The 13,028-nt window shown below is 47.3% G+C and overlaps 1 protein-coding gene across 1 annotated transcript; it reads left to right on the forward strand.

Moving 5' to 3' along the window:
• The first annotated feature begins 46 nt into the window (after window positions 1-46).
• Window positions 47-12,595, forward strand: prkd4 (protein kinase D4). The gene is made up of 19 exons (XM_072376518.1): window positions 47-143; window positions 932-1,089; window positions 2,407-2,545; window positions 3,027-3,158; window positions 3,270-3,424; window positions 3,512-3,701; window positions 4,787-4,870; window positions 5,029-5,179; window positions 5,852-5,975; window positions 6,075-6,152; window positions 6,260-6,473; window positions 6,565-6,575; window positions 6,641-6,734; window positions 6,809-6,915; window positions 6,999-7,160; window positions 10,949-11,047; window positions 11,116-11,383; window positions 11,474-11,559; window positions 12,184-12,595. Exons 1-19 carry the CDS (start codon window positions 122-124, stop codon window positions 12,346-12,348), a joined length of 2,439 nt encoding a protein of 812 aa, XP_072232619.1. The 5' UTR covers window positions 47-121; the 3' UTR covers window positions 12,349-12,595.
• The last annotated feature ends 433 nt before the right edge of the window (window positions 12,596-13,028 follow it).

Below are 13,028 nucleotides of genomic sequence, written 5' to 3' on the forward strand. Positions count from 1 at the left end.
TGTGTCTGTGTTACTTCCTGTCTCATCGACAGCCGAGCCCCACAAAGAGGAAGCCTGGCCCACCAGACGATCTGTGGTGTTGCTGAGATGCAGTCGCACGGATGAGGTCGAATATTGGAGCATGAATGAAGCTGGATCACAAAGTAAGGTTACTCGCATCGAGAGGCTGTTGGTTTGTTTTCAATTGGATGAAAGGAAATCCAAAGAAATGCTTCACATGTGATGAGAGTCTCAGTCTGTTTCGTGTCCATTAGTGAGAGGGTTTTATGAAAAGCAAATGTCTTTATCACTTTGCTGTTTTAACAATGTGATCAAAAGTTTAGATCTCCTGAAACTTCCTCTGTCTCTACCTGTAAGAAGAACTGTGAAGTAAAGCCTGAACGTGTCTTAGAGCTGCCTGAACGTGTCTTACAGCTGCCTGAGTGTGTCTTAGAGCTGCCTGAGTGTGTCTTAGAGCTGCCTGAGTGTGTCTTAGAGCTGCCTGAGTGTGTCTTAGAGCTGCCTGAGTGTGTCTTAGAGCTGCCTGAGTGTGTCTTAGAGCTGCCTGAGTGTGTCTTAGAGCTGCCTGAGTGTGTCTTAGAGCTGCCTGAGTGTGTCTTAGAGCTGCCTGAGTGTGTCTTAGAGCTGCCTGAGTGTGTCTTAGAGCTGCCTGAGTGTGTCTTACAGCTGCCTGAACGTGTCTTAGAGCTGCCTGAGTGTGTCTTAGAGCTGCCTGAGTGTGTCTTAGAGCTGCCTGAGTGTGTCTTACAGCTGCCTGAGTGTGTCTTAGAGCTGCCTGAGTGTGTCTTAGAGCTGCCTGAACGTGTCCTTAGAGCTGCCTGAAAGTGTCTTACAGCTGCCTGAACGTGTCTTACAGCTGCCTGAACGTGTCTTACAGCTGCCTGAACGTGTCTTAGAGCTGCCTGAACGTGTCTTACAGTTTGTCTAACAGGGTGCGGCTCCATGTCGGCAGTGTCCCCCTCCCGTCCAGAGGCGCCTGCTCTTGTCCACTTCCAGCTGGGCCTGTTCAGGGAGGTAGCTCAAATCAACGCCGGCAACCTGAGCTTCCGCCATGCCCGGAGGCTGGCTGTTGATGTCATAAAGCGCAAGGTAACCTTACCTGCACACATGTGGCATCATTTCTGGCTTTGATGCCCCTAAGCTGCAGATTATGAGGGTGTTCTTCTTCTAAGGAGGAGGGAGTTCTTGTAGAAATGTAATTTGAAAAGTGTGACATGTTTGCTGTGCTCATGTTCGACCTCTGAACACAGTCCCACTTGGAAAATACTCAGTTGGTGTTTCAAGCCTCAAAACCGTCAGGAAACCATCTCTGAAAGGTCAACTTGCGTATGAATGAGGCCTGTGTAGGTTAATGCTCAGTAGAGTGCAGCTTTTCTTCTGACTAACGCAGAGTTTGAGGCTTGTTTTCTGCCGACTGCCCACCTGCATGGTTTTCACGGCATTTTAAAAGTCAGTTCAGCTCCAGCTGGAGCTCCTCAGGGTTGTGTTTTAGAGCTTCTTCAGTTTGAGGCCGGTTGTGTGAGATGTTTGGATAACTGGCTCAGTTAAAACAGGGGCTTGCAGGTGTCGGTCTGCTCTGTTTCTGGCCTGGTCTTCGTGCTGCTTTAGGAGCAGTGTGGTTGACGAGTGCACAAAAGTTTCCAACCACAGTCAGCCCACCACACACATGCAGATTGTCGCTCACAGCAGCACTCCTTTCCTTTCAAACTTAGCTGCAGTCTCGACTTTCCAGGCAGCAGGTCAGCACTGTGCATGTGAGCAGAGGTGCGTCTCCACCACAGATGCTCTTAATTCTCTCTTTTTTTTTTGTCTTTCTGCCTTTCGATTGGAAACAAAACCACTTCACTTGAGTTATTCAGATGTTGAGGCCAACATTTTATACCTGGAGTGTATGTGTGTGTCTCTGAGAGTCTGTTCATTCTTAATAAAGCTTCACAGGATCACTTGTTTTTAGGACGTTCTCCTGAGAGCAGATGGTCTGCTGCTGATAATAACACACTGAGCTCTTTCTGGAGGTGCTGTCTCTCAAAATTGTGCTGAATCTGAATCTTTATCTGCTCTCAGACGTTTGAACTTTCACTCGACGTGTTTGTTTCAAAGAAACACGTCGACTGAGGGAGGCGTCGCCTGTCGACTGCAACACAGAGAACAGGTTAATGAGAATGTGGGGAGCCTTTCCGGCCCCAGGGCCACATGACTTCATTAGGTATGAATCTCAGCATGAACCACGATTGTACCAGGCTCAGCCCGGCTTATTTAATGTAGTTTTGACTTGGATAAAATCCTGAAATCTCTGTCAGAAAAGCACAGGCACTTGTCGTCATTTGCTTCCTCTGAAAAGTAAAAGGTGTGTGCAGCTGCGGCGCTTCATGGTGGTCTAAATTCAGCTTTCTGCTGTGTGTTCAGGCTCCAGGCTGCAGCATTGTGGGCGCCGGGGAAAAGATCCTGTTGTTCAGACACCAGCCTGCCTCTGAGCAGCTGCTGCAGCGCCTGACGGACCAGGACGAGCTGCACAACGGGGATCTCATCGAGGTCGTTATCGCAGGTCAGATGTCAAAAGGCTGAGAGTGAATCGGGTGGAGAGTTGGAGAGATTCGTTGTTTCCACTGTTAAGAAACGACCCGGTTTGGTTTGTGGTCTGTTCGTACACGATAAAGTACGAGAAGCTTATTTGTCTTCACACTTGCAACCATTACAAAGCTGCTGAATCTCAAATTTAAGCACAGTTAAGCCTCCGTTCTTAAGCCTCTGTCTGCAGAAAAAGAAGGATCACAGAGATGGAAAAGGGCTGTTTTTAAAGAAGACCTGCAGATAAACACACTGATTCACTTCAGGCTGTCAGATCAGGTGTTGCAGGCACACAGTCTTTATTTCAGGATCAGAAAAACAAGCCAAAGTGGAAAACCTGCTTGCATTTTGGACACATCGTGTGTGCTGTAACCCGTTTAATGTTCTGAATGAACACCTGATCTGACGGCGCTTTGGTCCTCAGCTGTAATCCGTCTCTTGCTCTCGATCTGACTCAGGATCAGCCTCTGTGACTGAGATGAAGATTCGTCCACACTCCCTGGCCGTCCAGTCCTACCGGACTCCCACCTTCTGTCACCACTGTGGGGAGATGCTGTGGGGGCTCGTGCGACAGGGGTTAAAATGTGACGGTAAAGCTGCCCTGAGATGTCTCAAAGTGATGCACGGGTGTTAGAAAAGTTTGTTCCGTGAATCTCAGCGGTGCTTCTTTGCCCTCCTCCTCCTCCTTTTCCTCTCGGCAGGCTGCGGATTAGACTTCCATAAGCGCTGTGCTCTGCAGTTACCCAACGACTGCAGTCGAGCACGGCGGCAAGTGAGCACCAGCCTCTCCCTGTTTCCACCACGGCGACCTCGTACGCACTCGCTGTCCAATATGGCAGGAGGCAGTCTGGAGGAGGTGAGCAAACAATCCAGGGTACCCAAACCTAGTTGTTTTTGTGTGTTAATGACACCACTGATGGCTTTTAACGTCTGTCCTCACCAGATCAGCATGATCAAGCCCTCATCCAGGCCTCCATCGTGGGCTGATGCTCCGGTGTGGCTGAGAGTCGGGGACGGCAGCACAACTCAGGTCCCGCACACCTTCCACATCCACAGCTACACCAAACCCACCATGTGCCAGTACTGCCACCGGCTGCTCAAAGGGCTCTTCAGACAGGGCCTGCAGTGCTCAGGTGAGGAGGTTGGAGGTTCCCTCTAATGCAAAAGCTAAAAGAAAAACGGCAAAGCTGCTGCTGACAGTGGAGAAATCCTCGAAACAGTCTGAGTGGAAATGGAATCAGTGTGCGCTCCTGCGTGGGCCAGGTTGTAAAAGCAGCTGATGTAGCTAAATCTGTAGCTAAATCTGTAGCTGATGTAGCTAAATCTGTAGCTGATGTAGCTAAATCTGTAGCTGATGAAGCTAAATCTGTAGCTGATGTAGCTAAATCTGTAGCTGATGAAGCTAAATCTGTAGCTGATGAAGCTAAATCTGTAGCTGATGTAGCTAAATCTGTAGCTGATGAAGCTAAATCTGTAGCTGATGTAGCTAAATCTGTAGCTGATGAAGCTAAATCTGTAGCTGATGTAGCTAAATCTGTAGCTGATGAAGCTAAATCTGTAGCTGATGTAGCTAAATCTGTAGCTGATGAAGCTAAATCTGTAGCTGATGTAGCTAAATCTGTAGCTGATGAAGCTAAATCTGTAGCTGATGTAGCTAAATCTGTAGCTGATGAAGCTAAATCTGTAGCTGATGTAGCTAAATCTGTAGCTGATGAAGCTAAATCTGTAGCTGATGAAGCTAAATCTGTACGCACCGTATCTGCTGGTGTACAGCAATGCGTTTGTTGGCCCTCAGAGACGGTGTGCACTCCTTCTTTCCTTCCTTAACTCTTAGGTAGAGTCCTTCTTTCCTTCCTTAACCCTTAGGAAGATTCCTTCTGTCCTTCCTTAACCCTTAGGTAGATTCCTTCTGTCCTTCCTTAACCCTCAGGTAGAGAGCTGAAGATGACAACAGGCCGTCTTTTGAAAGGAACGTCTTCTTGTTCCACCATGAAATCAGTCCCTGACATATGGCACATATTGACGTATCGTTTGTTGTTGTATGAGATTAAGAACTAAAATGTATATTTGCTCTTAAATTCCCCAAAGCAGCTGGCTAAATATTCTCCCCTTCTAAAACAAATCCCTCGTTATATTTAACTTTGACTCAGCACAGATTTGGATTCAGGGCTCATGAGCTCGGGTTGAGACGTCTGCTCCTCTGCCTTTGTTTCCTCAGACTGCCGGTTCAACTGCCATCGGCGCTGTGAGCCGCTGGTCCCCAGAGACTGTCCAGGCGAAAGGAAAGTCACCAACGGGGACGGTGAGCAGTTCTGTTTTTCATCTCGTATTCTGCCGGTGGGTCTTTGAACCCCCCGTCTGGCTCTGTAGGACCGCAGAAACGTCACGCTACTCTCAGTGATGATGATGATGATGATGATGATGATGATGATGATGATGTCACTCTTTCAGACTCCACAGCAGCCGATCACAGCTGGCGACTCGAGCTGGAAAATAATGAGCCGGAGCTGCCCGGCACGGCGGGAGATTCCTCCTCCTCCGACGAGATGTTCGCTGACAGTGACTCACTGACCGACGCCAGCGAGGTGGAGCAGCTGCAGGAGCCGATGAGGTCAGACGGCTGAGACGTTATTCTGATGATGTCATTCTCTTAAAAAGGCGACGGCGGCGTCTCTCTGGCACCGGAGCCAGAACATTTTTGCGGGGGCGCCACATCGTCTCATTACTGTTTTCCAGCTCCGCCTCTTTTCTCGTTCTTATCTCCAAACGCAGGCATGACCGCCACCTGGAGTCATCCCTGCGTTTATAGATGAGAACATCAGCAGTTTCTGATGTTCTGCCTCTCAAATTATCGATAAAAATCCTAAAGTTCAGAAGAAGCTCCTTTTTGGTTTATTCTTACCTTTGATCTCGTCTCTAATTGAAATCTATTCGTATATCGATTCCTTTCCATTGAACTCTTTTACTTTCTAGTTGTTTTATTTACCTCCTCCACAACCTAATGACACATTTTCCCTTTTTAGGGTTTTAGAACTGATCAATTTAGCATTTATTTTACCTCCTTCTGGAGTCTGGTTGCAAATCTACGGGAGTCCTGAGCTTTAACTACGATGACTTCACTGCCCCCCGTTGCTTCTGCTCTTTGTTCAGCTGTTTGAATCTGATCTGCAGCTGTCACCAACCTGAGCTTTTATTTTGAGGTCCGTGGGCTTTGGGCCCACGCTGCCGCCTACAGGCAGCAGCTCTAACAGGGATGGTCTTTGGTTGCTTTCCCCTCCGTCAGCCCGTGCTTCAGCAGCAACATCCCCCTGATGAGGGTGGTCCAGTCGGTGCGCCACACTAAGAGGAGGCCGGGAGGAGTCCTGAGGGAGGGGTGGCTGCTGCACCACACCAGCACCGACTCGCTGGTGAGAAACGCTCCTGGCTGAGAGGCTCAACTTGTTGGAACCTCCCAAAAGGAGTCGGTCGCTCTGGACTTTGCTCATATTTGTTGTTTCTGCTCCCAGAGGAAAAGGCATTACTGGATCTTGGACTGGAAGAGCATCACTCTGTACCAGAACGAGAGCAGCACCAAATACTACAAGGTGAGGACGAACCGCTGGAACAGCTGGGAATGTTTTTCACCTGTAAAATGCTTCCAGACTTCAGTGTTTCTGTTGTGAAAGAAGATGAATCCTCCTCCTCCTTGCAGGAGATCCCTCTGTCTGAGGTGCTGAAGGTGCGAGGCCCCGCCCAGCTCTCTGTGACCTCGCTGCCGGGCGGCGGCGCTCACTCTTTCGAGCTGGTGACGGCCTCGCTGGTGTTCTGTGTGCAGGCCGGCACGGAGGCGGCAGCCTGGGAGAGCGCCGTCTGTCAGGCTCTGATGCCCCTGCTGAGCAGCTCGGGCCCCGAGGAGGAGCAGCAGGGTGAGCGGATAATCTGATTTAAAGTTAAAAAACAGCAGCCTGTAACAGTTCTTTTAACCAAGAAGACACATTTTCCTGATTCCAGGTGAAGACGGAGACAGCGTGGTGAGTTCTGAAGCTCCAGCCACACCTCTGAGAGGTTTTTTCCGTCATTCCTCAGTGTGCAGCACAGTGTAAATGTGTTTCAGGACATCAGCTTGGTGTATCAGATCTTCACAGATGAGATTCTGGGTTCAGGACAGTTCGGAGTGGTTTACAGAGGTAAGAAGACACCCGACACCTGCTGCGTTTCCTCCTCAGCCAACAGGAAGGGTTCACAGCGCTCTGTCTCTCAGGCACGCACAGGACGTCGGGCCGATCAGTCGCCATCAAAGTCATCGACAAGACGCGCTTCCCCACCAAACAAGAGAGGCAGCTGAGGAATGAAGTGTCCATCTTGCAGGTGTTTCCCTCTCTGAGCTCAGTTTTTATCCCTCAGGTCGCTCCTGCAGCCTCTAACACGCAGTGCTGTGTGTCACCATCCAGAATCTGTCCCACCCTGCTGTGGTGCTGCTGGAGGGGATGTTTGAAACCCCCAAGTACGTTTTCGTCGTCATGGAGAAGCTCCACGGAGACATGCTGGAGATGATTCTGTCCAGTGAGAAAGGCCGGCTCCCTGAACGCACCGCTCGTTTCTTGGTCCTGCAGGTGTGAGATCCCAGCCTTTCGTCTGTTTCCTTTCAGAAATAAAATAATCTTTAACGCTGCTTCGTCTGTCGTTTTGAGCTGAAGCAAAAGTGTAGCGTCATCTTGGGCCGGTCAACAGGCGCAAACATCAGCCAGCTCCAGCCTGATGATAACCCTCAGGAAGAGTCCTACTATCCTTCCTTAACCCTCAGGAAGATTCCTTCTGTCCTTCCTTAACCCTCAGGAAGATTCCTTCTGTCCTTCCTTAACCCTTAGGAAGATTCCTTCTGTCCTTCCTTAACCCTCAGGAAGATTCCTACTATCCTTCCTTAACACTTAGGATGATTCCTTCTGTCCTTCCTTAACCCTCAGGAAGATTCCTTCTTTCCTTCCTTAACCCTTAGGAAGATTCCTTCTTTCCTTCCTTAACCCTTAGGAAGATTCCTTCTTTCCTTCCTTAACCCTCAGGAAGATTCCTACTGTCCTTACTTAACCCTCAGGAAGATTCCTTCTTTACTTCCTTAACCCTTAGGAAGATTCCTTCTGTCCTTTCTTAACCCTCAGGAAGATTCCTACTATCCTTCCTTAACCCTTAGGAAGATTCCTTCTTTACTTCCTTAACCCTTAGGAAGATTCCTACTGTCCTTACTTAACCCTCAGGAAGATTCCTTCTTTACTTCCTTAACCCTCAGGAAGATTCCTACTATCCTTCCTTAACACTTAGGAAGATTCCTTCTGTCCTTCCTTAACCCTTAGGATGATTCCTTCTGTCCTTCCTTAACCCTCAGGAAGATTCCTACTATCCTTCCTTAACCCTTAGGATGATTCCTTCTGTCCTTCCTTAACCCTTAGGATGATTCCTTCTGTCCTTCCTTAACCCTCAGGAAGATTCCTACTATCCTTCCTTAACACTTAGGATGATTCCTTCTGTCCTTCCTTAACCCTCAGGAAGATTCCTTCTTTCCTTCCTTAACCCTTAGGAAGATTCCTTCTTTCCTTCCTTAACCCTTAGGAAGATTCCTTCTTTCCTTCCTTAACCCTCAGGAAGATTCCTACTGTCCTTACTTAACCCTCAGGAAGATTCCTTCTTTACTTCCTTAACCCTTAGGAAGATTCCTACTATCCTTCCTTAACCCTTAGGATGATTCCTTCTGTCCTTCCTTAACCCTCAGGAAGATTCCTACTATCCTTCCTTAACACTTAGGATGATTCCTTCTGTCCTTCCTTAACCCTCAGGAAGATTCCTTCTTTCCTTCCTTAACCCTTAGGAAGATTCCTTCTTTCCTTCCTTAACCCTTAGGAAGATTCCTTCTTTCCTTCCTTAACCCTCAGGAAGATTCCTACTGTCCTTACTTAACCCTCAGGAAGATTCCTTCTTTACTTCCTTAACCCTTAGGAAGATTCCTACTATCCTTCCTTAACACTTAGGAAGATTCCTTCTGTCCTTCCTTAACCCTTAGGATGATTCCTTCTGTCCTTCCTTAACCCTCAGGAAGATTCCTACTATCCTTCCTTAACACTTAGGATGATTCCTTCTGTCCTTCCTTAACCCTCAGGAAGATTCCTTCTTTCCTTCCTTAACCCTTAGGAAGATTCCTTCTGTCCTTCCTTAACCCTCAGGAAGATTCCTTCTGTCCTTCCTTAACCCTCAGGTAGATTCCTTCTGTCCTTCCTTAACCCTCAGGAAGATTCCTTCTGTCTTTCCTTAACCCTCAGGAAGATTCCTTCTTTCCTTCCTTAACCCTTAGGAAGATTCCTTCTTTCCTTCCTTAACCCTTAGGAAGATTCCTTCTTTCCTTCCTTAACCCTTAGGAAGATTCCTTCTTTACTTCCTTAACCCTTAGGAAGATTCCTTCTTTACTTCCTTAACCCTTAGGAAGATTCCTACTGTCCTTCCTTAACCCTTAGGAAGATTCCTACTATCCTTCCTTAACCCTCAGGAAGATTCCTTCTGTCCTTCCTTAACCCTCAGGAAGATTCCTTCTGTCCTTCCTTAACCCTTAGGAAGATTCCTACTATCCTTCCTTAACCCTTAGGAAGATTCCTTCTGTCCTTCCTTAACCCTTAGGAAGATTCCTACTATCCTTCCTTAACCCTCAGGAAGAGTCCTACTATCCTTCCTTAACCCTTAGGAAGATTCCTTCTTTCCTTCCTTAACCCTCAGGAAGATTCCTACTGTCCTTCCTTAACCCTCAGGAAGATTCCTTCTTTCCTTCCTTAACCCTTAGGAAGATTCCTTCTTTCCTTCCTTAACCCTCAGGAAGATTCCTACTGTCCTTCCTTAACCCTCAGGAAGATTCCTTCTGTCCTTCCTTAACCCTCAGGTAGATTCCTTCTGTCCTTCCTCAACCCTCAGGAAGATTCCTTCTGTCCTTCCTTAACCCTCAGGAAGATTCCTTCTGTCCTTCCTTAACCCTCAGGTAGATTCCTTCTGTCCTTCCTTAACCTTCAGGAAGATTCCTTCTGTCTTTCCTTAACCCTCAGGAAGATTCCTTCTTTCCTTCCTTAACCCTTAGGAAGATTCCTTCTTTCCTTCCTTAACCCTTAGGAAGATTCCTTCTTTCCTTCCTTAACCCTTAGGAAGATTCCTTCTTTACTTCCTTAACCCTTAGGAAGATTCCTACTGTCCTTCCTTAACCCTTAGGAAGATTCCTACTATCCTTCCTTAACCCTCAGGAAGATTCCTTCTGTCCTTCCTTAACCCTCAGGAAGATTCCTTCTTTCCTTCCTTAACCCTTAGGAAGATTCCTTCTTTCCTTCCTTAACCCTTAGGAAGATTCCTTCTTTCCTTCCTTAACCCTCAGGAAGATTCCTACTGTCCTTACTTAACCCTCAGGAAGATTCCTTCTTTACTTCCTTAACCCTTAGGAAGATTCCTACTGTCCTTCCTTAACCCTTAGGAAGATTCCTACTATCCTTCCTTAACCCTTAGGAAGATTCCTACTATCCTTCCTTAACCCTTAGGAATATTCCTACTATCCTTCCTTAACCCTTTAGTAGATTCCTTCTGTCCTTCCTTAACCCTCAGGAAGATTCCTACTATCCTTCCTTAACACTTAGGATGATTCCTTTTGTCCTTCCTTAACCCTTTGGTAGATTCCTTCTGTCCTTCCTTAACCCTTAGGAAGATTCCTACTATCCTTCCTTAACCCTCAGGAAGACTCCTACTATCCTTCCTTAACCCTCAGGAAGATTCCTACTATCCTTCCTTAACCCTCAGGAAGATTCCTACTATCCTTCCTTAACCCTTAGGTAGATTCCTTCTATCCTTCCTTAACCCTTAGGATGATTCCTTCTATCCTTCCTTAACCCTTAGGAAGATTCCTACTGTCCTTCCTTAACCCTTAGGAATATTCCTTCTGTCCTTCCTTAACCCTTAGGTAGATTCCTACTATCCTTCCTTAACCCTCAGGAAGATTCCTACTATCCTTCCTTAACCCTCAGGAAGACTCCTACTATCCTTCCTTAACCCTCAGGAAGATTCCTACTATCCTTCCTTAACCCTCAGGAAGATTCCTACTATCCTTCCTTAACCCTTTGGTAGATTCCTACTATCCTTCCTTAACCCTCAGGAAGATTCCTACTGTCCTTCCTTAACCCTCAGGAAGATTCCTACTATCCTTCCTTAACCCTTTGGTAGATTCCTTTTGTCCTTCCTTAACCCTCAGGAAGATTCCTTCTTTCCTTCCTTAACCCTCAGGAAGATTCCTTCTGTCCTTCCTTAACCCTTAGGATGATTCCTTCTGTCCTTCCTTAACCCTCAGGACGATATAAAGTTCTGCTCCGTGTTTCTGGTGTTTGTGCCGCAGATCCTGGAGGCTTTGCGTTACCTGCACTTTAAACACGTCGCTCACTGTGACCTGAAACCTGAGAACGTCCTGCTGGCCTCTGCCGACCCCTTCCCTCAGGTGGGACCTTTTGTTTTTTGTCCACATTCATAGCTGAACCGCCACGGTTAATCCAACCTGTCTCACAGGTGAAGCTGTGCGACTTCGGCTTCGCCCGCATCATCGGCGAGAAGTCGTTCCGTCGCACGGTGGTGGGGACGCCGGCCTATCTGGCGCCCGAGGTGATCAACAGCAGCGGCTACAACCGCTCTCTTGACATGTGGTCTGTGGGCGTCATCATGTACGTCTGCCTGAGCGGCACCTTCCCCTTCAACGAGGACGAGGACATCCGGCAGCAGATCACCAACGCTGCCTTCATGTACCCTCGCCAGCCCTGGGCCTCCATCTCCCTGAACGGTCACATTTCTAATGCTCTAAAATGAATGACTTTTGCTTCGGTTTGTGGTCTGCTGTTGTGACACCAGCTCGCTCTCACTTCCTCTGCAGCTGTGAGCCTCATCAACAACCTGCTGCAGGTGTCTGTGAGGCGCAGGTTCTCTGTGGGCAAAGCCCTGGGACACTCCTGGCTTCAGGTCAGACACTTTTCACTCCCGCAGCGCAGATTTCATCATGTAAAAGCCCCATTTCCCTCATTTTATCACAGATTCTGCCCTGGAGCCTGTATGTGTAATGCAGTTTATAACAGATCACTTATTTCGGGGCTCAGTTAACATTGTAAAAGTCCTCATTGGCAGAATTTATAAAGAATAAGGTTGTTGCTGTTGAAAATGATGCAATTCAGAAACGAGTTTCCTGCTTCTTGAAATACAAGTTAAAGATTTTCTTGTCTTCATCCCTCCTTCTTTGGCCAGATGTGTTTAAGCTTTTCTTATATTTGAATGCTCAGCAGAGCCACCTGCTGTTTAGAAAGTGGAAATTCTTACTTAATATTTGAACAAATATTAGTTATTTGCTTTTTTTTTTAAAGTTACCAGTTAAATATTAACATAGATTAGAAATATCAGAGCATGTTGAGTCGGATTTAGAGGATAAATATGACCTCTTTTCATGTTATTTGTCTGTTCTGCTGTTTTTTTAATGAATTCATTCAGTATTTTCCACCACGGTTATTTTAAAAACAATCTGCAGTGAGAGCGAGGCGTCACTCGTGGTCGACACCCTTCGGTTGACGCGTCTCATGACCTTTGCTCCCGCAGGACTTCCAGCTGTGGCGTGACCTCAGAGAGTTCGAGCAGAAGATGGGCTGCAGGTATCTGACGCATCGGGGAGACGAGGAGCTCTGGAAGCGCTACGCTCAGGAAAGAGGGCTGAGCTTCCCCTCCCATCTCTGCGTGGACCCCCACACTGAACTGGACCCCTGATTCCCAGCACAGATGTGTGAGGTTGGACAGTTTGATGCTAAAAACAAACCAAACTGCTTTGGATTTTCAGCTCTGTGAGGTCCCAGAAGAATATTAGAGTAGAAGTCATGGAAAAAAACAACACAAACAACTGTTGTTTAATAATGTAATTTTCCTTTTTTATTCGAACTTGAGGTTGTTTAAGATGTAACTGAGTGAGTTTTTCTACGAGGCTGAATTGAGGAGGAGAATGGAGCACAGGTGAAATTAAAATACCATCAACATGTCGCACTGATCATCATCATTTTGAAATGGACCAAAGCCCTGCGTGTTTCCTCGCTCTGAGCCCACAAACAGCATCGATTCTTATTGTCCACAACTTTCCTGACGCCCTGGTGTCTCCCTCTGCTCCACATCTCCCTCCCTGTGTCACTCGCTTTCACTTGAGCTAACAGGAGTTTCGTCTTTCTGTTTTCATCCCTGAGTCCAGCCATTTACCCACGCTGCTCTCATCCATCCTCCATCTGTTCCTGAGTCTCTCTTTGCTAACTCTCAGGTTTCACAGTGCTGTGGCAGTCTGTTTTTTCTGTTTTACAGTGAGAAGTTTCAGTGTTACGTAGCCTTTTTAACATAATAGCACCTGACTGGCTTCACTCCTCTGCTGACTGTTAAGAGGACGCCGTTTGGGCTTCAATATGATT

Source organism: Leuresthes tenuis, unplaced genomic scaffold (genome assembly GCF_036924035.1).
Source record: "Leuresthes tenuis unplaced genomic scaffold, fLeuTen1.0.hap1 SCAF_22, whole genome shotgun sequence".
NCBI classification, from domain to species: Eukaryota; Metazoa; Chordata; class Actinopteri; order Atheriniformes; family Atherinopsidae; genus Leuresthes; species Leuresthes tenuis.